The 26,716-nt window shown below is 43.4% G+C and overlaps 1 protein-coding gene across 4 annotated transcripts in view; it reads left to right on the top strand.

Annotated features, from left to right (window-relative positions):
- Positions 1–26,716, top strand: part of hydin (HYDIN axonemal central pair apparatus protein) — a 1,146,554-nt gene that overhangs the window by 757,012 nt on the left and 362,826 nt on the right. For all 4 annotated transcript variants that reach the window (XM_059992477.1, XM_059992476.1, XM_059992474.1 and 1 more), the window contains 2 exons: positions 8,254–8,416; positions 16,605–17,240. In XM_059992477.1, the coding sequence (XP_059848460.1) occupies positions 8,254–8,416; positions 16,605–17,240 (799 nt within the window). The remainder of the gene's footprint in view (positions 1–8,253; positions 8,417–16,604; positions 17,241–26,716) is intronic.

Raw genomic sequence — 26,716 nt, 5'->3', positions numbered from 1 at the left:
CCTATCTTTCCTTAGATCAGGGGTCAGCAACCTTTACCACTGAAAGAGCCACTTGGACCCGTTTCCCACAGAAAAGAAAACACTGGGAGCCACAAAACCCGTTTGACATTTAAAATGAAATAACACTGCATACAACGTTTTTTTTGCCTTTATGCTATGTATAAACAAACTATAATGTGTTGCATTTATGAAATCGATGAACTCCTACAGAGAAAACAAAATTACATTTCTGCATGCAACAAAAACATTTTGAACTCCGAAAAAAAGACGTTGGGTTGAAGGTTACTTTTAAGTAAAATACTCAATGTCTATTTGAGTCCTTCTTGTATTTATGAAAAACGCCAAACTTAAATTTTCCGCCAGCAGCAAATCAAAAATAACGTCAGCCAGCTGTCAACCTGAAAAATAAAAGGACTATTTCACTGAACAATGAAAAAATATGAACATACGTAAAATAATAGGCAATTAAAGTATTTATCATACTTGGTTAGAGGGATTTCTGCTCCTGGACCTCAGCGCACAGCGTCTACACATCAGGGCTGTATGACGTCACCTTCATCTTTACACAGGATCGCAAGCCGTCATCTGTGAGGCGTGCGCGATGTTTGTTTTTAATAAAGTTCATGTTGGAGAACACCTGCTCACTTACATATGTGGATCCAAAGATCGACAGGACTCCAAGCGCATACTTTTCAATGTTTACATAAATGTCGGGGATATCATTCCATGTTTCGAACACAAGTTTGTCCGGTTTGGGGAGGTTTTCAATATCACTCCATTTGTGATTCTGAGCAAGAACGGCCTTCTGATGGGCAACATCTTCAAGGTCTGCTGTCAAGCGTCTAAACTTGGACACCCATATGTCTTTGTCGGCTATGTCGGCCAGTTCCATCTCAAGATCAGGTTGACTCACACCTGCCAATGCAGTCGTATTCAGTAGGGATGGATCGATGCCTAGGGGAGTGACCAGGAAGGATAATGTGTTTTTTCCTCTCTGAACTCACAGAAGCATTTCCCAAATGATGTTTGCATTGCAATGATTGCAGAATGTAAATACTCCGAATTTATCATGTCGTGACCGTGTTTGAACTCTCTCAAATTGGGGAAGTGAGACAATGTGCCTTTCTGTAAATCTCTGGCAAGCAACGTCAACTTGCGCTCGAATGCAAAACATCCCCCAACATGTGCAGGGCTGTGCGTCCTTTCCCCTGAAGAGCTGTGTTCAGTGTGTTCAGGTGCGCTGTCATGTCTACCATGAAGTGTAGCTTTTCCAGCCACTCTGGCTGTTCCAGCTCAGGAAAGGTGAGCCCTTTGCTGCCCAGGAAAGTTTTCACTTCTTCCAGACATGCGACAAAGCGTTTCAGCACCTCCCCTTTGGACAGCCAGCGATAAAAACACGTTGTAGCGGTGTGCTCACGCAGTCAGTAAACTGCAGTCAAAGATAACTTTATTCGAACTAAACAGCCTTGCTTTTAAGCCTTCCTCAACCCCCCCCATGGGCGTGGATGCTCCAAAAGACACGTACTCACAAACCCCCGTAGGCTATCTCCCTTAGCCTGAACGCTGGCTAATTGTGAGCCGGTTCGGATGTGCCAGGAAATGGGTCGCCACAATGTTTTATTTAGATTGTACAAGATCACCATAATCTTCAAATTTAGAATTACATTTCAAAAACTAACAAACTAACATAAAATACATTTTAATTAAATACTGACCATTTATTTTCCAAAGCCACAGGGAGCCGCAGCACAGAGATGAAAGAGCCGCATGCGGCTCTGGAGCCGCGGGTTGCCGACCCCCGCCTTAGATCCTTAAACTGCTGTGTGACCAACTCACTAAATGTGCTATCCACAACATTCTCTTGGATGCTCCAAAGTGAGTCCGTGTGCAGCTCCAGTGCTGCCATGCGTCTATCAGGAGCTGTAGCTGGGCACACTTCCTGCCCACGAGTCTTCAGGGACACTGTCAGCCTCCCTCAAGTCACAGGAGGAGCATGGCACAGCTGTCATGACAGAACAACGGATGTTAGCGGAAGAGGACCATGGGAGAAAGGGAAGAGCCCGCTGGGAAAGTTGAAGACTGTTACCTGTGAACCTCTGCAAGTCAGTTCTTTGCCTTGACCCTTCTTCACCAAAGCCCCGTTTGAGCCAAAGCCCTCTCACTCTGCCACCGTTTCACTCTGCAGCCCTCACTCTCTCCCCTCTCACTCTGATGCCCTTTCACTCTGCTGCCCATTGTATATGGTGGTTTAGAGACAAATGGGGTAAATGCCACCAAATAAGATTATCTCAGATAAACACCATAATGGATGTGTTGGGCCAAGTGGCCTATATAACTGTGAGTCTAAACGTTCCTGTTCCTGACCCCCACCATCTCTGCTAGTCATTCCTGATAACAGCGACTTTCTGTGTGGAAATATCTTTCCCTCTGGTCTTCTTTAAAATTCCATCTGCTTACCTTTAATCTATGCCTTATAGTTTTACACACCCCTTTCATGTCATTATTAAAGGAGATTTGGGGTAAATATAAACTATTTCATCTGGTGGGGAAGCCTAGAACAAAATCCCATCACATTGCCAGAAAGGGATCTCTTTTCCACTAAAAATATGTCTGTATTGCTCTCCTTGGAAACAGTTGAGCAAGGATTTCAGTACCCAAAGTTGGCAAATAGAGTTGGGATCTAGGTGAGTCGTGTAACTGAGACTGAAAAGACCAATGGTGTGGTCTGGTTCCTAGCTCTCTCTTTGGTTCTTGGACACTGGCTAGAGAAAGAAATGAGTTTCCAATGAGTTCTTGCGTCTGGTTCAAGGAAGTAAGTTTTTTTTATCAAATGCCATGTGGTAATTTATCAAAGAAAACTGCACATTTTGAGAGGTGCTTCCTCTCTCGCTCCTGATTTAATTGAATCGGGAGGGAGAGAGGAGGCAAGTCTCAGGTTTGTGAGTGAGTTGTAGTAAGGAGCATTTGCAGGCTTTCAGTGGCTGAATTGAATTGAGAGTGAGGGAGGAGGCAGATCACAAGTCCATGAATGAGATTTAAAAGGCAGGGCTTTTGGTGTTTTCTGGAATAGTGATTTGTTAGCAAGGGCAAGTAAAAGTAAAGCAGTGTCAAGCAGAGTAACCATTATTGGAACAACCATTGTGTGAGTCGTGCAGTGTTAGAGGAGGGAGGCTTTGGCGAGAACAGGGTTGGGCAAAGTAAGTTTCTTCTTCATACTTGGTCTGTTAATATATAGTTAACAACAGTGTTGTGTTCTTTGTGGTAGATGTGGGAATTCTAGGAGACCTCCAGCCTCCTGGATAATGACATCTACAACAGATGCAATGAACTGCAGCTCCTCAGAGAAGATGTTAAGGAACTGGAGCTGCAAATTGATGACCTTCTGCACATACAGGAAACTGGGGAGGTGATAGACAGGAGTGGTGCAGGCCGCAGGCTTTCAAATTTCTGGATCCTCGGGATCTTTACCGGGGTCTGTATAACCTGTACGAAAGGGATTGGTTACGCCTGAACCTGAGGAGGACCATATCCTTGTGGACAGTTTTGTGATAACCCTTGAGGAGGGTTTAAACTAACTTAGCAGGGGAATGGGAAACTGAGTGATAGGGCTGAGAATGGGGCCATGGTATACAGTACCAGCAAAGGCAGTGTGTAATGAGACTATCAGAAAGGACAGGCATATGATAGAGCAAAATTGCAGCCAGTGGAATGAGTTGCAGTGTAACAGGGGAACAAAATCAAAATGTGACGAATACAGTGTTGACACAACTCCCTGGGCTATAACTCTTCCTCCCCTGTTACTTGTAAAAATGCCGTCCCCTTTTCTCATTTCCTCTGTATCCACCATATCTGCTCTCAAGATGAGTCTTTTCATTCCAGAACTAAGGAGAGGTCTTCAGAGAAAGCAACTTCCCTTCCTCCATTATCACCTGCATCTCTTCCATTTCGTGCACATCTGCCCTTACCCCATTCCCAGGCCACCCCCCAGAGATGGGGTTCCTCTTGTCTTCACCTACTATCTCAATCAGCCTATATGTCCAGGACATAATTCTCCGTAACATCTGCCATCTCCACCGGGATCCTACCACCAAGCACGTCATTCCCTCCCCCCTCCCCACTTTCTACTTTCCGCAGTGATCTCTCCCTATGTAACTTCCTTGTTCATTGTCCCTCCCCACTGATTTCCATCCTGGTGCTTACCCTTGCAGTGGAACAAGTGCCACACCTACTCTTACACTTCCTTCCTCACTGTCATTCAGGGTCCCAAACAGTCCTTCCATGTGAGTCAACACTTCACCAGTGAGTCCGTTGCAGTCATCTACTGTATTTGGTCTTTCCTGGTATGGCCTCCTGTATATCAGTGAGACCTGACGTAGATTAGGAGACCTCTACCCCAAGCATTTACACTCCATCCGCCAGAAAAAGCGGGATCTCCCAGTCACTACCCATTTTAATTTTACTTCCTATTCTGACGGGTTAGTCCATGGCCTACTCCACTGTTGTGATGAGGCCACATTCGGGTTGGAGGAGCAACACCTTACATTCCATGTGGATAACCTCCAACCTGATTACATGAACATTGATTTCTCAAACTTCTGGTAATTGCCCCCTCCGACTTCACTATTCCCCATTCCCATTTCCCTCTTTCACCTCATCTCCTTACGTACTCATCACCTCCCCCTTTTCTTTCTTCCATGGCCTCTGTTCTCTTCTATCAGATTCCCCTTTCTCCAGCCTTTATCCCTTTCACTAACTGACTTCCCAGCTCTTTACTTCACCCCACTACCTTCTTCATCCCCTCCCCCACACCTTATTCTGATCTCTCATTTTTTTTCCAGTCCTAATGAAGGGGCTCAACCCAATGTGTCAACTGTTTACTCTTTTCCATAGATGCTGTCTGGCCTGCTGAGTTGCTCCAGCATTTTGTGTGTGTTGCTTAGATTTCAGCATCTGCAGATTTTCTCTTGTTTGTGAATGCAGTCTTGTACTTGAATGCACACAGTATATGGAATAAGTTATATGATCTTGTAGCACAGTTGGAGATTGACAGGTATGATGTTGAGGACATTACTGACTCATGGCTGAAAGAAAATTATAGTTGGGAGCTTCACATCCAAGAATACACATCAAAAGGACTGACAGGTAGGCGGAGGGCTGGCCTGGCTCTGTTGGTTTAAAAATGAAATCAAATCCTTAGAAAGAGGTGACATAGAATTGGAAAATGTAGAATCGGTGCAGGTATGATTAAGGAACTGCAAGGGTAAAAGGACATTGATGGGAGTTCTATATGTACAAGCCTCCAAGTAGCCAGAATGTAGGCTACAAATTACAACAGAAAATAGAAAATGCATGTCCAAACTGCAACGTTACAATACTCATTGTAGATTTCAACTTGGAAAATCTGTTTGCTTCTGAATTTGGATTGCAAGAGAGGAAATGTGTAGAATGCATATGAGATGGCTTTTTAGAGCAGCTCATGGTTGAGCCGACTCGGGGATCAACTATTCTGGATTGTGTAATTAAACTGCTTTAATTAACTGCTTTAAAGTTAACTTTAGGAGACAGTGATCATGATATGGTAGGATTCATCCTGCAATTTGAGAGGAACAAGCTAAAGTCAAACATATCAGTGTTATAGTGGAGCCTAGGGAATTACAGAGTCATGAGAAAGGAGCTAGCCAATTGAATTGAATTGACTTTATTACTTATATCCTTCATGTACAGTAGGAGTAAAAATATTTACATTATGTCTCTGTCTAAATGTGCAATGTGTAATTTATAGTCATTTATAATAAAAATTATGTACAACAGGACAGTCAATATAACATAAAATACAGTTATATTAGCATGAATTAAGTAGCCTGGTGGCCTGGTGGAAGAAGCTGCCCTGGAGCCTGTTGGTCCTGGCTTTTATGCTGCAGTACCAGTTCCTGGATGGTAGCAGTTGAAATAAATTGTGGTTGGGGTGACTCGGGTCCCCAATGATCCTTCGGGCCCTTTTCTCACACCTGTCTTTGTAAGTATCCTGAATCATGGGAAATTCACTACTACAGATGTGCTGGGCTGTCCACACCACTCTCTGTAGGGTCCTGTGATTAAGAGAGGCACATTTCCCATAACATGCAGTGATGCAGCCAGTCAGGATGCTCTCAATTGTGCCCCTGTAGAAAGTTCTTAGGATTTGGGGGCCCATACCAAATTTCCTCAACCATCTGAGGTGAAAGAAGCACTATTGTGCCTTTTTCACTATATAGACCATGTGTTGATTGGAAAGGGACACTAGCAGTTAGAACAGCAATGGCTGGAGTTTATAGGAGCAATTCAGAATACATAGATACATCCCAAAGATGAAGAAGTATTCTAAAAGCAGGATGACACGGGGTGGACAAGGGAAGTCAAAGTCAACATAAATGCCAATGAGAGGGCGTATAATAGAGCAAAATTTACTGGTAAGTTAAAGGATGGGAAGCTTTTAAAAACTAGTAGATGCCAAATAAGGAACAAAAAAATGAAATATGAAGGTAAGGTAGCCAATAAAGGTGTTTTCAGATATATAAAGACTAAGAGAGAACTGAGTAGATATTGGACTGCTGGAAAATGATGCTAGAGGGTTAGTAATGGAGGACCAGGAAATTGTGGATTTCCTGTAGAAGACGTTAGTATTATGGCAGCAGTTCAAGATCGTCAGGGGGCAGAAGTTGCTATTACTAGGGAGAAGGTGCTTGGGAAGCTGAAATGTCTGAAGGTAGGTAAGTCACCTGGATCAGATGACTACACGCAAGTGTTTTGAAAAAGGTAGCTGAAGAGATTTTGGAGGCATTAGAAATAATCTTTCAAGAGTCACTGAATTCTGCCATGGTTCTGGAGGACTAGAAAATTGCAGAAGTCACTCCACTCTTCAAGAAGGGAGGAAGGCAGAAGAAAAGGAATTCTAGACCAGCTAGCTTGACATCAGTTTGGAAAGATGTTGGAGTTAAGGATGAGGTTTTGGGGCACTTGGAGGCACTTGAAAAATGGGCCGAAGTCAGTATGGTTTCCTTAAGGAAGAATCTTGCTTGATAAATCTGTTGGAATTCTTTGAGGAAATAAGCAAGCTAGACAAAGGAGAATCGGTGGATGTTGTGCATTTGGATTTTCAAAAGGCCTTTGTCAAGGTGAAACACAGGAGGTTACTAGCATGATATGTGCCCATGGCATTACAGGAAAGATACTAACATGGATAGAGCTTTGGCTGATTGGCAGGAGACAAAATGGGAATAAAGAAAGACTGTTCTGGTTGGTTGCCAGTGATGAGTGGTGTTCCGCGTGGGTTGGTGTTGGGACTGCTTTTTATGTTGTATGTCTTTGATTTAGATGACAGAATTGATGGCTTCATGACCAAGTTTGCAGACAATATCAAGATGGTTGGAGGGGCAGGTAGTGTTGAGGAAGCAGGCTGCTGAATGATTTAGACAGATTAGGAGAATGGGCAAAGAAGTGACAAATGGAATACAGTGTCGAGAAGTGTATGGTCATGCACTTAGGTAGAAGGAATAAAAGCATAAATTATTCATTAAAAAGAGAGAAATTACAAAAGTCTGAGGTGCAAGTCCTTATGCAAGATTTCCTAAAGTTTAACTTGCAGATTAAGTTAGTGCTGGTGAAGGCAAATGTAATGTTAGCACTTATTTTGAGGGGACTAGAATATAAAAACAAGTATGCGATTCTGAGGTTTTATAAGGAAGGCACTGGTCAGGACTTTCTTCGTGTATTGGGAGCAGTTTTGAGCTCCTTATCTAAAATAGGATGTGGAGACAGTGGAGAGGTTCATGAAAATTATTTCAAGTTTGAAAGGCTTGTCATATGATAGCTCTGGGCTTGTATTCACTGGAATTCAGAAGAATAAGGGGGGATGAGTAGGAATTTCTTTAACCAAAGAGTGGTGAATCTGTGGCTATGGAGGCCAAGTTATTGAGTGTATCTATTTGGTAGATTCTTAATAAGTCTGGACATGAAATGTTCCTGGGAGAAGAGGGAGAATGGGTTTGAGAGGGAAATGAATCAGCCATGATCAAATGACAGAGCAGATACGGTGGTCCAAATGGCCTAATTCTGCACCAATGTCTTATGGACTTATGATTCTGGCATGTAACAGGTCATTAAATATTTTACTGGCTGATATGTTATCTGTTTCACCCTTGAGCTCAATAGCCTTTCCTTCTCAGTGATTCTAGAATGAATTGTTCTGCCTAGTAACAATGTTTCTGTGTCCAGGGTTTTGAATGAGATTCACGAGCGACAGCTCATGAAGCAGAAAGAGAAAGAAGTAATGGAGAGGCTGCGGGAGGAAGAAGAACTGAAGAAAAAGTCCAAGAAGGGAAGAAAAGAAGTGAATATCAAGGAAGACACAAAGAAATTGCAGATGAGCACAAAGATGGTAGGGCAGCAGGCTGATCTGGAAAGCTGAACATAACAATATTACATGCTTTTATTATCTTGATCTGAGTTCTAGATGGCATTGATCTTTTAAGACTGAGGTAAGGATTCAGGATGAAAGAGGATATTGAACCTCCTCTCCTTAGTAATCAGCCAGAGGTGGACCATTGCTTCTGATTCAGATGGAGTTAGTATGGTTGATTCAATGGGAATCATTCAACATGGTCTCTCCCCTTTCCCTTCCACTTCCCTCCTATACAATTGACAGGAAGAAACCCATAATGTGACAATAGTTACACCTCCTTTGAAGTACAAATAGCTTATATTTACCATCATATTCATGCAATTTTTCTAGTAACTTATGGTTAAATATTGCACTTCAAATGTCCTGCTTCCCTCCTCAGTGGTATTTGTGTAGCACAGCCAGACATGCCTGTTAATCTGGGTTTGCACCTTGTTACAAGGATCTAACCCTTAGTAATAATGATCAGTTAGGCAGAGAGAAAATTTGTAACTACCGACAAGTACCTTTATTATCTTAATGGAAGAATATGTGAATTTACACATCTGAATACCTGTGTACATACCTAAGTTTTCCTGGCCCTCCACGAACAGTCAAAAATTAGAAAAGGTAATACCAGCAAAAGGAAACTCTACTGACCATATATTCATCGTAGACCTGTTTTGAATCTCCACGTGTCCGTGGAATTCTCCACATCCATGATGGTGGGTCTCTGGTGGTTGAAGAGTTATTGTTACATTTACCATCAAAGTGTCTGATTTTATATTCATTCCTTACCAGTTCAAATGTTGCATTTCAGTGTTATTGGCTATGGCTCATGAGACTGATGGATAAAATGTTTTATTGGCTCTGATCCAAGCCTGCATCCATGTATTGCCCTTCCTCCACAAGGGACAACTGGTAATTTATGACTCTTTATTCTCTTTGACTCTGGTTCAAACCAATCATAGCAGGTCGCTGGCCAAGATAATGAGATGACTTCTGCAAACCTGCCATTATACACGATACATAGCTTGTCTGAGAATGTTGTCAGGCTTCTCAGGTCAATAGCACAAAATTCCACATTCAGTCATTCTAATTGGATTACCCCAGAACAAAATTCAGTTCTTAAACAGATAGTAAGAGCAGCTTCACAAAATGGCAACTTCCATCTCCTTCAAGCACAAGGTAAGAACAAAGACAGCTGGTTTGTCTACTTCCACTGTCCTTGATTCATTTTAATTCCCTGAGTTGTAGATTGTAGTTCTTTCTCGTCAACAACCTGAACTCAAGGGGGACCAGTATCCTCGTGGGCAAGTTTGATAGAGCTGGTCAGGAAGGTTTAAACTAATTTGACAGGGTGATGGGAAGCAGAATGATAGGGATGAGAATGAGGTAGTTCGTTTACAAACAGAGGCAGTGTGTAAGACTGCTAGCAAGGAGAGGCTGATGATAGGGTAAAATTGCAGTCAATAGGATGAGTTACAATGATGGACAAAATTGAAAAGGGTGAATGCAGGACTGAAGGTGTACTTGAATTTATACAGTATACAGAATAAAGCATATGAACTCGTAGCACAGTTACAGATTATGATGTTGTAGGCATCACTGAATCATGCTGAAAGAAAATTATAGCTGAGAACTTAATGTCCAAGGATAAACATTGTTTCAAGAGGACGGGCAGGAAGGCAGAGGGGGTGGTGTGGCTCTGTTAGTGAAAAATGAAATCAAATCATGAGAAAGAGGTGGCATAGGAATGGAAGTGTTGAATTGTTGTGATAGAGCTAAGGAACTGTAAAGGTAAAGAGACACTGATGAGTTATATACAGACCAAACAGCAGTAAAAATGTGGTCTACAACTTCAGATTCAGATTCAGTTTATTGTCATTTAGAAACCACAAATGCAATGCAGTTAGAAAATGAGACAACGTTCCTCCAGAATGATATCACAAAAGCATATGACAAAACAAACTACACCAGAAAATCCACATAACGTTTGGCAATCCCCAATCCAGAGTCCGGAGAGGCTGCTGCGTATTAATATTGCGCTACCGTCTTAGTGTGCTCCCCGGAAAGGAGCTCCAAATCCACCAGACAAACAAGACCAAAAACTAAAGCTACAAGACCTGCACAAAACCACATAGTTACAACAGTGCAAACAATACCATAATTGATAAAAAAAAACTGACCATGGGCAAAGTAAAAATAGTCCAAAGATGTTAAAGGACTATAAATTCAAAAGAAATCACCACACAGTTTCCACAAGCCCCCAGGGTCCGACAGACTCACCATCCCACGCCGTCAGCAGAAGGGAATACCCCCGCTATGGACTTCCACGGCGCCGCCCGACTCAGCCTCGCAGACGCAGCACACACTGAAAGTGACCTGACCGCAGCAGACTCTGAGTCCGTCGAACCTCCGAGCCGACGACCATCCCCTCCAGTACAGCTTCTCCGAGCACCATCCTCTGCCAAGCATATTAAGATGGCCCCACCAACAATCATCGGCAACACGACCCCGAGCACTGGGAGCCTGTTCTTCCCAGCAGAGTCCCGGACCTCACAGCAGCAGCAGCAATGAAGAAGGTCTTCCTGGAGATTTCCCGATGTTCCTCCATGCTCCCACATCTGTTTTCAATCGATTATGATTGCACACGGCACCCCACTTCACAAATAACAGATAATCAGCTCCGGAGTGTCCGCTGCAAGCTGCGTCGCGCCGCCATCTTGGAAATCTTGGAAACTTACAATGGAATGTAAAAAAAGGGCAATGTTTTGAAAGTCTTGGGGTTTTAAATATGCAGATAGGTTGAGAAAATCAGGTTGGTGCTGGATCCCAAGAGGATTTTAGAATGCCCACGAGGTGAATTTGTAGAGCAGCACATCGTTGAGCCCACTGGAGGATCAGCTAGTCTGGATTGGTTGTGCAATGAACCAGAATTGATTAGAGAGCTTAAGGTAAAGGAACCCTTAGGAGTCAGTGGTCATAATATAATAGAATTCACCCTGCAATTTGAGGAGAAGCTAGTCAGATATATCAGTATTAGAGTAGAATAAAGGGAATTAGAGGCATGAGAGAGGAGCTAGCCAAAATTGATTGGAAAGGAACACTAGCTGGGATGATGGCAGATCAGCACTGTCTGGAGTTTCTGGGAGCAACTAATAAGGTGCTAGATACATATATCCCAGAGAGTATTCTGAAAGCAGGATGACATTATCATGGCTGATAGGAGAAGTCAAAGCCAACATAAAAGGAAAGAAATTTTCGTTGAATCTTCTCTGAACCCTCTCCAATGTCAGTATATCCTTTCTAAAATAGGGAGCCCCAACTGCACACAATACTCCAAGTGTGGTCTCACAAGTGCCTTAAAGAGCCTCAATATCACATCTCTGCTGTTTTATTCTATACCTCTAGAAATGAAGGCCATCATTGCATTCACCTTCTTCACCACCAACTCAACTTGGAGGTTAACCTTTAGGGTATTCTGCACAAGGACTCCCAAGTCTCTTTGCCACCCTGCATTTTGAATTCCCTCTCATCTAAATGATAGTCTGCCCATTTATTTCTTCCACCAAAGTGCATGACCATACACTTCCCAACATTGTATTTCATTTGCCACTTCTTTGCCCATTCCCCTAAACTATCTAAGTCTCTCTGCAGGCTCTGTTTCCTCATCACTACCTGTTCCTCCACTTATCTTTGTATCATTGCAAATTTAGCCACAAATCCATTAATCCCAGAGTCCAAATTATTGACATACATCATAAAAAGCAGCGGTCCCAACACTGACCCCTGTGGAACTCCACTGGTAACCTGCAGCCAGCCAAAATAGGATCCCTTTATTCCCACTCTGTTTTCTGCCAGTAAGCCAATGCTCCACCCATGCTAGTAACTTCCCTGTAATTCCATAGGCTCTTATACTGCTAAGCAGCCTCATGTATGGCACCTTGTCAAAGGCCTTCTGAAAATCCAAGAACAACACATCTACTGCATCTTCTTTGTCTACCCTGCATGTAATTTCCTCAATAAATTGCAGTAGGTTAGCCAGGCAGGGTTAGGAAACCATGCTGGCATTGTGTCTTGTCATGAGCCTCCAGGTACACCATAATCTCATCCCTAACAATCAATTTCAAAAACTTCCCAACCACTGATGTAAGGCTAACAGGTCTATAGTTGCTTCCCACCCTTCTTAAATAGTGGAATAACATTTGCAATTTTGCAGTCATCAGGTACAATGCCCGAATCTATCAATTCTTGAAAGATCGTTGTTAATGCCTCTGCAATCTCTCCAGCTACTTCCTTCAGAACCCAAGGGTGCATTTCATCAGTTGCAGGAGATTTCTCAGACTATTAAGCTTCCTGAGCACCTTCTCAGTTGTAATTTTCACTGCATATACTCAACTTCCCTGACACTCTTAAATGTCCAGTATACTGCAGATGTCTTCCACTATGAAGACTCATGCAAAGTATGGATTCAATTCCTCTGGCATTTCTGCATTTCTCATTGCGTTAACTCCAGCGTCATTTTCTATTGGTCCTCTATCTACCCTCAACTGTCTTTTACCCTTTATATACTTAAAAAAGCTTTTAGTATCTTCTTTGATATTAGTCGTCAGCTTCCTTTCATAATTCATCTTTTCTTTCCTAATGACCGTCGTAGTTTCATTCTGCAAGTTTTTAAAAGCTTCCCAATCTTCTATCTTCCCACTGGCTTTGGCTTCCTTGTATGCCCTCTCTTTTGCTTTTACTTTGGATCTGACTTCACTTGTCAGCCACGATAGTGTCCTTCTTCCATTTGAAAATTTCTTATTATTTGGAATATATCTATCTTACACTTCCATCATTTTTCGCAGAAACTCCAGCCATTGCTGCTCTGTGGTCCTTACTGCAAATATCCTTTCCAGTCAAGTTTGGCCAGTTCCCCTCTCATGCCATTGTAATTTCCTTTATTCCAATGAAATACCAACATATTGGAATTTAGTTTCGCCTTCTCAAATTTCAAAGTGAACTCGATCATATTGTGATCACTGTTCCCTTAGGGGTCCTTAACCTTAAGCTCTCATATCCCCTCCAGATCATTGCACAACACCCAATCCAGCACAACCAATCCCCTAGTGGGCAACAAGCTGTTCTAAGAAGCCAACCCTTAGCCATTCTGCAAATTCTCTCTCTTGAGGTCCAGTATTGGTCTGGTTTCCCCAATCCACTTTCATGTTAAAATCCCCAACGATTATCATGACATTGCCTTTCTGACACGCCTTTTCTATCTCCTGGTATAATTTGTAATCTGTATCCTGGCTGCTGTTTGGAGGCCTGTATGCAACTACCATTAGGGTCCTTTTACCTTTACTATTTCTTAACAACCCATAGAGTCTCTACACCTTCCGATCCTATGTCATCCCTTTCTAATGATTTAATATTATTTCTTATACACAGGGCCACACCAACCCCTCTGCCTACTAACCTATCTTTCTGATAAACTATATATCCTTGGACGTTCAGTCCCCATGCCAGCCATCCTTTACCCAAGTTTCAGAGATGGCCACAGCATCATACTTGCCAATCTGAAGCTGATTTTCAAGATCATCTGTTTTATTTTTTCTACTGTGTGCCATTCAGATATAACACTTTCATTCCAGTATTTGTTGCTTTCTGTTTTAACTTCACCACACCTCTAAATCATCCCATTGCTCTGATTAAGCCTCATTTCCTGCCTGTCCTTTCTATCATCTCTGTTGCACACTATCTTTGGTTAATTTCTGTTTTCCCCTTCCTCAGCCCTATCACTCCTGTTCCCACCCCACTGCCAAATTAGTTTAAACCCTCCCTAACAGCTCTATTAAACCTGCCTCCTGGGATATTGGGCCCCTTTGGGTTCAGGTATAGCCTGTACTTTTTGTACAGGCCGTACCTCCCCCAGAAGAGGCCCAAAGCCTTGCCCGCTACACCAGTCTTGTAGCCATGCCTGATCAGCTATTCTTGCACTTGTTTGCACATCATTAAGAAGGTAAAAATGGAATATGAAGGTAAGCTAATCAATAATATTAAAGAGAATACTAGAAGTTGCTTCAAATGTATAAAGTGTAAATGAGAGGGGATAATAGAGATCAGCCGCTGAAAATGATACTGGAGAGGCAGTAATGGGGGCAGGGAAATGGTGGACAACCTGAATAGATCTTTAACATCAGTCTTCACTGTGGAAGACACTAGCAGCATGCTGGAGGTTTCTGAGTGTCAGGGTCATTATACGATTACTAGAGAGAAGATTCTTGGGAAACTGAAAGGTCAGATAAATCACCTGGACCAGATGCTATGCACCCCAGCGTTTTGAAAGAGGTGGCTGAAGAGATTGTGGAGTCATTAGTAACAATCTTTCAAGAATCAATTGATTTTGACATGGTTCCAGAGGAATGGAAAATTGTAAATGTCACTTCACTTTTCAAGGGCGAGAGGCAGAAGAAAGGAAATTATAGGCCAGTTAATTTGACTACAGTGGTTAGGAAGCTGTTGGAGTTGATTGTTAAGGATGAGGTTTCAGGGTACTTGGAGGCACATGATAAAACAGGCTGATGGCTGCATTGCTTTCCCAAGGGAAAATCTTATCTGACTAATCTGTTGGAATTGTTTGAGGAAATAACAACAGGATAGACAATTGAGAATTGATTGATGTTGTATACTTGGATTTTCAGAAGGCCTTTGACAAGGTGCCACACATGAAGCTGCTTAACAGGTTTACAGCCCTTAGTATTAAAGAAAAGAATCTAGCAAGGATAGAGCATTGGCTGATTTGCAGGAGGCCAAGAGTGAGAATAAAGGGAGCCTTTTCTGGTTGGCTGCCGGTGCTGAGTGATGTTCCACAGGGAGCTGTGTTTGGACATTTCTTTTTACGTTGCATGTCAATAATTTGGATGACAGAATTGATGGCTTTGTAGTCAAGTATGCGAATGATATGAATATAGGTGGAGGTCCAGGAATTTTGAGGAGGTGGAGAGGCTACTGGAGGACTTAAACAGATTAGAGGAATGGGCACCAAAATGGCAGATGGAATATAGTGTCAGGAAATGTATGGTCATGCACTTTGGTAAAAATAGCAAGAAGAACTGAGTATGGACAGGAGAAAGTCTGCAATTGTTGGAAATTCAAGAAACACACACAAAATGCTGGAGGAACTCAGCAGGCCAGGCAGCACCTACGGAAAAGAGTACTGTTGACGTTTCGGGCCGAGACCCTTCAGAATGCCATGGAAGAATGAAAAGGAGGAAGGGGACCAGAGAATGGTGATGAGTAGATATGGAGATAATGTGAAAGAGGGGAATGGTGGGTGGGGGGCATTATCAGAAGTTCTGGAAATCGATGTTCATGCCATCAGGTTGGAAGCTACCCTGGTGGAATACAGGTGTTGCTCCTCCAACCTGAGTGTGGCCTCATCACAACAGTGGAGGCAGCCATTAACTGACATAGTGGAATAGGAATGGGAAGTGGAATTAAAATGGGTGGACTCTTGAGATGCCACGTTTTCTGGCAGACGGAATGTAAGTGATCAGTGAAGCGCTCTCCCAATTTATGTTGGGTCTCATCGATGTGGCCACACTGAGAGCACCAGATACAGTAGATGACCCCAACAGGCTCACAGGTGAAGTGTTGCTTCACGTGGAAGGACTGTTTGGAGCCCTAAATGGCAGTGAGGGAGGAAGTGTAAGAACGGGTGTGGCACTTGTCCCACTTGCAAGGATAAATGCCAGGATGAAGATCAGTGAGAAGGGACGAATGGACAAAGAAGTCACGTAGGAAGTGATCCCTGTGGAAAGCAGAAAGTGTTAGGGGGGTGAAAGGGAAGGTGTGCTTGGTGGTGGGATCCTGCAAGTGGCCATAGATTCTGACAGGTACACAGAGGATAATGAGAATATGGAATGAACTGCCAGAAGTGGTTGAGGCAGTTGTCATTTTAGAAGCATATGCACAACTTCATGGAGGGGCAGAGTTTAGATGTAATTGGGCCAAATGCAGGAAATTGGGACTAGCTAAGCAGGTGCAGTGGTCAGCATTAACTGGTTGGCCGAAGGGCCTGTATTCACACTGCATACTCTGTGATCCTATGACTCAAAAAATAAACCAGTCTAACTTTTGATGCATCACGGTGGAGTTAAGGCAAATAATAATGTCACATTGCTTTTGCTCTTATCTGCAGAACACAAATATTACAACTGTGAAGACAGAGGCCCCTGAAACCAAAGCTGCCAGTACAGAGCATCATGAATCCATCCAAATAGAGCATGTGGAAACAGAAGAAGGAACCAGAAAGAGAAAGTCCAGGGATGTTAGAATAAGTCAAGCATTCGGGGAAAAGTCCAATTTATTCCAAGAAGATGAAGTGACTTCAAGCCCAGGCAAACAGCTTTACCTGAGATTTCAGAAGTATGAGCGTAATCGGAAGAAAATCTCCCAAATTTTGGAATTCTGGGACAGAGTGCAAGGAACCATTGTTCTCCCACCATCTGAGGATGGCCAGAGTGCAGGAGAGGAGCAGTCCATGGAACGGCCTGTCCCCTCCAGCAAAAAGGGAAAGAAAGATCGACACGAGAAGCTGGAGAAAGAAAGGGCTGAGAAGGAAAGAGCAGAGAAAGAAAAGGCTGAGAAAGAACGCCTGGAAAAGCTCAGAGAGGAGAAAACTATCAGTTCCCCACAGTCTGATGGAGAAGCTGTGGAAAGTACAGAGAAGGAAGAAAGTATTGGAGTGCCTCAGGTCAGGGTGTCTGCGAATGATCCAGAGGAAAATATTGGGAAAACAATCCTAGACAGTGGCAAAATACCATCAGTAGAAGAGGTATTATGATCCTAATGCATAATATGGTACTTTAACTTGGGGTTCCTGAAACTGGTTTTGAACCAGATGTGCAAGGCTCAAGGCAAAGCTCCATGCTAACCACTATTCTAAATTTTTTGCCTTCTGCCAATCCATGCCTTTTCTGCTGGAAGTTAGGCATGCAAAAGAATGCTTCCAGATAATGAATGATCAAAATGTTTTTATTATAATATGAAATAGGAACTGTAACAGGTCATACATTGATGTAGTACTGCTCCTGCATTCAGTATTCTGGTACTTGCTTCACTTTCTCTGTAACACCTAGGGATGTTTGGAGAAAATGGGCAGGATGGGATATCGTGGAAAAATGAAATAAGTACAAACAGAAAGGCACAGAGTGGGAGGTATTTGTGTTCAGATGGCTCTGGGAGGTTCTGGGAGTTACAGTACAGATACAGCAAGTGGTTAGAATGGTATGCTAGAGGATGTAAATACAAGAATAGAAATGTCCTGCTCAAAAGAAAACCTCTGCCCTTCTCCAGGTCTGTTATATGAGGAAATTTTAATGAGATCAAGTTAAACTGTCTTGAATTTGGATGAAAAAGATGTGATCAGAGAATATACAAAATTCTTAAAGGGACTTGATGCGAATTGATGTTTCTGGTCCATTCAGTGGTATTGGTTGTCCCCATGTCTTCAGTCCCTTGCTGTTCACTTGCCAGTCCAGAATTGTTTGCTGTAGCTTGCATGCTACACTCTGTGATTCCTGTAAGAGGATGTCCCACTTCCTCTGGTTTTGCTTTCATATGTCACGTGAATGAAAAGAGATTGAGTCAACAGAGTGAGTTGAGGACAATGTTGATAGCACCTGAAGTAAAAAGACGTTCAGTACAGAGGTCAAAAGAGAAAGTGTAGCTTTAGATGTCTTGTATTAACCTTTATTTCCCACATTGTGTTGAATCTCTTGCAATTTCTTTCCTTTTACTTGCTTATTGTCAGGTTATATTTGCTTTTCCTTTGTTAATGTTTCTTTGACATTTTGTGGGGTTCAACAACTTTTGCTGTCCTTTGATTTTCTACTTTTTTTTGGTGAGATAAAGAAGCTTATTAAATACCAACTTCTTCAGGTAGTCATGATCAACACATTACTGGTGCACAGGAACAAGGCAACCTCTGTGTATGCATGTGTTTATGTCCTTGAAAGTGGTGAAAGGCACACAAAAAAGCAGAGAAGTTATGTTGAAAATCCTTCAGTGCAATGACTTCCATTTCTAGTTTTTGCACCTGGAAAGGGTTGAAGTGTCCAGAAAGGATCTGGGGAAAATTTACCATAATTATTCCAATGAGGAAGGATTTCAGTTCCCAGGTTAGACTGGGGGAACCTGGGTTTTTTGTTAGAACAAAAATTATGAAATTTGTTGGTAGGTTATAAAATCATGACTGGTACAAATAGAGCAAACCTACATTCACTGGTTGCAATAAATTGCCTGTACATGAGTGGTAGAATAAGGGAAGAGTTGATAGGAATATGGGGAGAATAAAACAGGCTTAATGTAGAATTAGTTTAAATAAATGATGGTTGGTGTGGACACTGGGCTGAGGGGCCTGTTTCCTTGGTGTGTCTCTGATGCACCATCAATAACTCTCTCTGAGACGTGAAGGCGAGATATTGGATTTTATTGTCTGGAAGAAAGAACAAGCAGTAGTTGACCACCATACTACATCCTGGAGACTGAGGGCCAGGCTCAGGACTCAATCGTCTTTATACTGGGGTCCGTGGGAGGAGCCACAGGAGCAGTCAGCGGAGGGGGGGGGGGGGGCATGTCCAGACAGGTATATGTAGTTCACCAGTCTCCTGATGACTCTCTGGAAAATTGATACAAGCAAAACAGAGGTTCACTGGATACTATCTGAGAAATTTAAGGCCAGAATATAAAGAGGTAAATCCTCTTTGAGAATTGTTGGATCTGGAGCTTGTTGCCTGTATTGGAGGTTTGTAGTGCAGTTTCCCACTCCATCGTATCACTTATGTCGAGACCTTCATAAGCACTTCAGCTGGAATAGTTTATGTACCAGTGAGGAGAGAACCAGGGAGTGGGTTGATGGAATAGTTGTACAAGGAATGGCAGCGGTTTCCTGTGCCATAACTGTTCAGTGATTCAGTATTATGAAACTCCATTTTGACAGCACTGTTTTCATAATCTTGTAATAGTTCTCCAGAACTTGGTTTAAGGGGTTTGTCACTGATTAGGACCATTATTTTCTTCATTATCTCTACTTTGCTTGTATCAATTTTCCAGAGAGTCATCAGGAGACACTTCAAGGGAACAGGCCCCTCAGCCCAGTGTCCACACCAACCATCATTTATTTAAACTAATCCGACATTAAGCCTGTTTTATTCTCCCCATATTCCCATCAACTCTCCCAATATTCTACCACTCACATAGAGGCAATTTACATCAACCAATAGACCCATCAATCCACACTTTGCTGAGGTGTGGGTGAAAACCAGAACACCAGGACGAGCTCTATGGGGCCTCAAAGAGAACATGCAGACTCCACACAGACAGTACTGGGGGTCAGGATTGAACCAGGTCTCTGGAACTATTTGGCTGTTACTATACCATAAAGTACTTAAAATCTTGTTCTGCATCTATTCTGATCCTCTCTTGTAAATATTAATACAAATTATTTATCCAACAAGGCCACCATGCTATAATTTTCAGTTAATTAATCTCCATTATGTTTTTAAGTCAAAGTTGAGTTTGTCATCATGTACATGTATGCACAGGTGCAATGAAAATAGACGTGTCAGGTGTATCACAGGCGTATACCATCAGATACACAACATTCATAAGAAAACAAATTACACACACGTTTTACAAGGAAGGACAGTCCATTTTAGTGAAAGTAATATTGCTAAACTGCGGTAAAATACAAGAATTACTGTAATGTTATATAGTAATGGGTGCACATTCACACCATCCAGATAAGTGGTGGTAGTATTGCACAGGGTGTGGTAAACAGAGGCTAACAACAGTCTCAAAGGAGGGAGTGATCACTTACCCAGCTATAGGCTGACTCATTATAAAGCCTAATGACTGAGGTTAACAATGACCTCATATAGCTCTCTTGGTCTTAGTCTATTAATAAAGGTGCTCCTCTGTTCAGCCAAGGTGGCATGCAGAGGGTGAGAAGCATTGTCCAGAATTGCCAGGATTTTCTGTAGGATCCTTTGTTCTACCACAGCCCCCAGGTTATCCAGTTTGACTCACGTAACAGAGCCAACCTTTCTAATCAGTGTATTGAGCCTGTTGGCATCACCCATGTTGATCCTGTTGCTCCAGCACTCCAGAGGTGACTCTGGACTTTCTTGTACACAGCCTCAGTCTGTCATCCAGGTGCACGCCCAGGTATCTGTCGGTCCTCACCACATCCACGTACTCAACATCAATATGGTCTTTCTAAAGTCCATCACCATCTGCTTTGTCTACCGATGTTGAGCAGCAGATGATTCAGCTTGCACCATTTGATCAAATCCTCCACCAGGCCCTCCCATTATACACACAACTATTGCTGAGTCATCAGAAAATTTCTGCAGATGACATGACTCAACAGGAAGGGAGCTAATACAGTCTGCTATGGGAGCCCCAGTGCTGCTTATAGCCACTTCTGATGAAAAGCTCTGAACCCACACAAACTATTGTCTGCTGGTCAGGCAGTCCATTATCCAGGATACAATGGAAGTGCCAACTACTGAACAGAGCTTTTCCCTCAGCAGTGAGGTCTGTATGGTATTGAAGGCACTTGAGAAATCAGAAAACATGATCCTCACAGTGCTGCCCTGCTTATGCAAACAGGAGTATGCCGTGTTCAGCAGGTAGATGACAGCATCGTTGGTTCTAGTGTGCTCCTGGTAGGCAAACTGCAGGGGCTCGAGGTCCAATCTGACCAGTGATCAGAGGTGAGCCAGGGCCAGCCTGTCTAGGGTCTTCATGATGTGATGGTAGTATTTCAAGACATTCAGTCAGCCTTCCTTGGGTACTGGGACCACACATGATATTTTCTACACAGTTGGGGTCCTTTCCAGGCTGCGACTAAGATCGAAAAAGTGCTAGAGAATGCCACACAGCTGTTCAGCACACCCCTTTAGGACCCTGGGATTCACACCATCTAGTCCAATGCTTTGTAGTGTCTAAATTTTTCATTTGCTCAGTAGTGAAGATGAGTCCATGTTGACTGGGTGGGGGCTGGGGGAGGTGAAGATCAGGGTGATGGCAGTAGGTGTGTGAACGTAGGGATGGTAGGTGCTGGGCAAGGAAGGTGTGTAGACAGTGGTACCTGTTCCCCGATTCCTACTGACCACCTTTTTTTCTTGAGGTAATTGTGGATGAAAGTGTGTCTGCTGTGCATAAATCTAGAATTTTAGTAGCTGATTCACATTTTATTGACTATATTATATACTGGAGATGTACAATACTTACTATTAGTTCACTGTTAATTCTGTTTTGTCTATATTTATTATTTATAAGTCTTATATCTTAAAAGTCCTTTAACTCATATCTCTTTAATATTTATTTATACTAGATTCTTGTCAGTAAAATTCTGGATCATTTTATCATCTTTATCATACTCACAACCGTTTGTATTCATGCATAGTCTTTAATAGCTAATGTGCAGTCCAATCCACATTTATCAATGTTTTGCATTGAACTGTCTAAGACGGTGACAGAATAGATGACCAAAAGAAAGGTTTTTGGGAGCATCTCAAAGAACAAGAAAGGGAAGGTTTAAAGAGCAATTCCTGAGCTCAAAGATTTGGCATCTCAAAGCCTAGTTACAGAGCAGTTACAGGCAGGGGTGGGGCGTAGTGCTGTGCTGTCTGGAGGAGGCTACACAGATCAAGATGAAGTTTGATGTCAGGAAATGTAGAGGAGGCTTGGCCCAAAACCAGAGCAGCAGAGACAATGTAACCATGAGCAATAGCTTTAATAATCAACTTCAAAATAGCATGCGACAAAACAAGAGAGAACAGAAGCTAAACTCGTAGGCTTTAAAGTAACTGAAAGCCAGGAGCAACAGGTTGAGGCTGGCTGGTCAATGTGTGAAGAAGGAATGTGGATGAAAGCTGGGTTTAAATAGGCTGAAGGTGATGAGTTGGAAACCAGTGGCAGGTGATTCCTCTTAGCTGGGTGGAGACTGGGAGGTGCCTACCTGTGCATGTCTGACAGACCCAGCCCCTTCCTATGGCCAATACCTAATAGCCCAGGACAATCTGGATCCACTTGCTGGAACTGCTTGGTGAGTGATAGGTGCTTTCCAATCTCATCTTGGATCCATGAACTCACCTCCAGAGCATACCATTCCCAGTCGACCAGGTATTGGTGTAAATCCATCGACCTGCAAACTATTTACACTGGAGCACCTTCCAACATCCGAGGTTCTGGATGTGAAGGCTCAGTTGAATTAAGTGGTCCATGTTCAACCGATGATGGTAGATACATGAAGGTAGGTTTGGCCCTGAGGGATAGAGGCAGCCAAAAATGGAGAGTGACTGGATTGATGTGATGGGTAATCTTGAAGGGACAATAAAACTGAGTGAGAACTTGTGGATGCCAATGCACAGGGGCAGATCTCAGATGTCAGCTAGACATGTCCTCAAGCTGGAGTAGTCGGGCTGGGATCCTCTGCCTAGTGACAGTAGGCATGGTTGGCAGCAAGGATGGGGCTCCCTGACCTCTTCTGAGCATTCTGGCTGTGGCAAACCAGGGCCCTGGTAGGTAGGACCTCTATTGTTGAACTCCTCTGTGGGAAACAACAGGGGTGCCATGAAGCACTTCAACAGGTGAAACACCCATGGCAGAGCAGATGTGTAAATTCTGGGACAGCTCAATCAAGGACAGATACTTCTTCTATGGAAGGGTAAGAGGCAGTGAAGCATTGTGGAAACTTCTCTATTTGATGATTGGCTCTTTCTGACTGACTGTTGGTCAGCAGATGATAGCCAGAGGAGAATCATATTGAGTTGTAGAAGAAGGAGCAGAAGGCTCACCAGAAGCAAGAGATTGTGGGCCCATCTGACACAATGTCCTGAGTGAAACAGTGGAGGCGAGCTACATATTGGAGAACTGCGTCTACCATCTCAGTGCTGACAGAAGTTTAAGGAGGACAATGATGTGGGCCACCTTGAAGAACCGGTCCACCAAAGTTGTGATCACCATGGCTCCACTGGAAGGTGGCAAACCCATGATGAAAGCCATGGTGATGTGGGATCATGAGTATCAAGGGATGGGTAGGGTATGCAAGAGCCTAAAAGGCTGCTGGTTGAAGGAATTGGACTGGACACAGTGAGGGCAGGCAGCGATAAACTGGCAGATATCTATGACGATAGTAGGCTACCAGAATCAGCAGCATAGAAAATCCAAAATACTGTACTGTACTGGCACATACTGCAAATATATTTGTCAAGTGTGTCACGGAGCAGGTCCTGGCAGATCTGCCTCTCAAGATCAGGTGAGGATCTGCAAGGATGGAATGATGGGCTGAGGATTGGCTTCTTTTCAGTTGGGTCCAACTTGGTAATAGAGCATCGCCTTTTTGTTCTGGGAGCCTGGTCAGTAAGAGATTGAGCATATAGACGTTAAGATTGAAAAGCTTGAGCATATAGACATTAAGAAAGAGGATGTGTTGGAGCTTTTGGAAAGCATCAAATTGGATAAGTCTCTGGGACCAGACAAGATGTACCTCAGCCTACTGTGGGAGGCGAGGGAGGAGATTGCTGAGATTCTAGCAATGATCTTTGCATCATCAATGGCAATGGGTGAGGTTCTGGAGGATTGGAGGTTGGCAGATGTTGTTCCCTTATTGAAGAAAGGGAGCAAAGATAGCCCAAGAAATTATAGACCAATGAGTCTTATTTCAGTGGTTGGTAAGTTGATGGAAAAGATACTGAGAGGCAGGATTTACGAACATTTGGAGAGGTATAATATGATTAGGAATAGTCAACATGGCTTTGACATGCCTTGCAAGCCTGATTGAATTTTTTGAGAATGTGACTAAACACATTGGTGAAAGTAGAGCAGTAGATGGGTTTCAGCAAGGCATTTTATAAGGTACCCCATGCATGGCTTATTGAGAAAGTAAGGAGGCATGGGATCCAAGGGGACCTTGCTTTGTGGATCCAGAATTGGCTTGCCCTCAGAAGGCAAAGAGTGGTTGTAGACGGGTCATATTCTGCATGGAGGTCGGTCACCAGTGGTGTGCCTCAGGAATCTGTTCTGGGACCCCTTCTCTTCATGATTTTTATAAATCACCAGGTTGAGGAAGTGGAGGGATGTGTTAGTAAATTTGCTGATGACACAAAGGTTGGGGGTGTTTTGGATAGTGTGGAGAGCTGTCTAAGGTTACAGCGGGACATTGATAGGATGCAAAGCTGGGCTGAGAAGTGGCAGATGGGGTTCAGTCCAGATAAGTGTGAAGTGGTTCATTTTGGTAATTCAAGTATGATGGCAGAATATAGTATTAATGGTAAGGCTTGGAGGTGTGGAGGATCAGAGTGATCTTGGGGTCCATAAGGCGCTCAAAGCTGCTGTGCAGGTTGACTCTAAAGGCATATGGTGCATTGACCTTCATCAACATGGGATCGAGTTTAAGAGTCAAGAGGTAATGTTGCAGCTATATACAAACTTGTAGGTCCTTGGTCAGACCCCACTTGGAGTACTGTGCTCAGTTCTGGTCACCTCACTGCAGGAAGGATGTGGAAACTATAGAAAGGGTGCAGTGGAAATTTACAAGGATGTTGCCTGGATTGGGGAACATGCCATATGAAAATAGGTTGAATGAACTTGGCCTTTTCTCCTTGGAGCGGCAGAGGATGAGAGGTGACCAGATAGAGGTGTATTAGATGATGAGAGGCATTGATCGTGTGGATAGCTTTTTCCCAGGGCTGAAGTAGCTAACACGAGAGGGCAGAGTTTTAAGGTGCTTGGAAGTTGGTACAGAGAAGATGTCAGGGGTAAGTTTTTTTTTAAAATGCAGAGAGTGGTGAGTGTGTGGAATGGGTTGCCAGCGACAGTGGTGGAGGCAGATACGATACGGTATTTTAAGAGACTCCTGGATAAGTATATGGAGCTTAGAAAAGTAGAGGGCTATGGGTAATTTCTCTAGTAAGTACATGTCTGGCACAGCATTGTGGCCTGATGGGCCTGTATTGTTCTCCAGGTTTTTTGTTTCTATGAGATGGTGAAGTTGAATTGCTTGAAGAAGGCAGCCCAGTGAGCCCCATGTAGCTTGAGACGGCAGGCTTGTTGTAGGGATATGATGTTCTGGTCATCAGTCCAGATCAGGAAGGGCTCTGGTTTCCTAGGAGCCAACGTCACCATTCCTCCAAGACCCATTTAGTTGCAAGAAGTTCCATCTCCTTCTCCATGATGGTGCTGTGCAGAGTAGGAATGCGTGATAAGGTGACAAGAGTGTGCCTTCCTGTCTGGTCCTTGCTGGGCGTGGATGACCTGACTCCAGTGTCTATGTCAGATATGTTCATCTCTGCCACAAAAGGTCTGTAGGGGCTCAGACAATGGAGAATGAGAGCAGTGGTGAAGCTCAAAGGTCTGGTTCACAGGAGCAGTCAAGATTATCAGTGAAGCAGATGATTTAGTAAGGGAGGTGCGAATGATTTTCCTGATGAAATGGCAGTAGAAGTTGGAGAAGCCCACGAAGTGCTGTAGCTGTTTGAGGGAGCGCCGTCAAGGCCGTTCAACGTCTGCACACCCTTTTTCTGGGACTATGGTTATGCTTTGGGGTGAAAGAACATAACTCAGGAAGGAAACACGAGGAAATCTGCAGATGCTGGAAATTCAAGCAACACACAAAATGCTGGTGGAACGCAGCAGACCAGGCAGCATCTGCAGGGAGAAGCACTGTCGACGTTTCCGGCCGAGACCCTTCATCAGGACTAACTGAAAGGAAAGATAGTAAGAGATTTGAAAGTAGGAGGGGGAGGGGAAAATGCAAAATGATAGGAGAAGACCGGGGGGGGGGGGTGAAGCTGAGAGTCGGAAAGGTGATTGGCAAAAGGGATACAGAGCTGGAGAAGGGAAAGGATCACGGGACAGGAGGCCGCGGGAGAAAGAAAGGGAGAGGGGAGCACCAGAGAGAGATGGAGAACAGGCAGAGTGATGGGCAGAAAGAGAGAAAAAATAGGAGGGGGGGATAAAAAAATTAAATATATCAGGGATGGGGTAAGAAGGGGAGGAGGGGAATTAATGGAAGTTAGAGAAGTCAATGTTCATGCCATCAGGTTGGAGGCTACCCAGCCGGTATATAAGGTGTTGTTCCCCCAACCTGAGTGTGGCTTCATCTTGACAATAGAGGAGGCCATGGATAGACATCTCAGAATGGGAATGGGACGAGGAATTGAAATGTGTGGCCACTGGGAGATCCTGCTTTCACTGGCGGACAGAGCGCAGGTGTTCAGCGAAACGGTCTCCCAGTCTGCA

This window comes from Hypanus sabinus, chromosome 17 (genome assembly GCF_030144855.1).
Source record: "Hypanus sabinus isolate sHypSab1 chromosome 17, sHypSab1.hap1, whole genome shotgun sequence".
Taxonomy (NCBI): domain Eukaryota; kingdom Metazoa; phylum Chordata; class Chondrichthyes; order Myliobatiformes; family Dasyatidae; genus Hypanus; species Hypanus sabinus.
The sequence above is the reverse complement of the archived record's forward strand: the minus strand, read 5'-3'. Positions and strand labels throughout refer to the sequence as shown.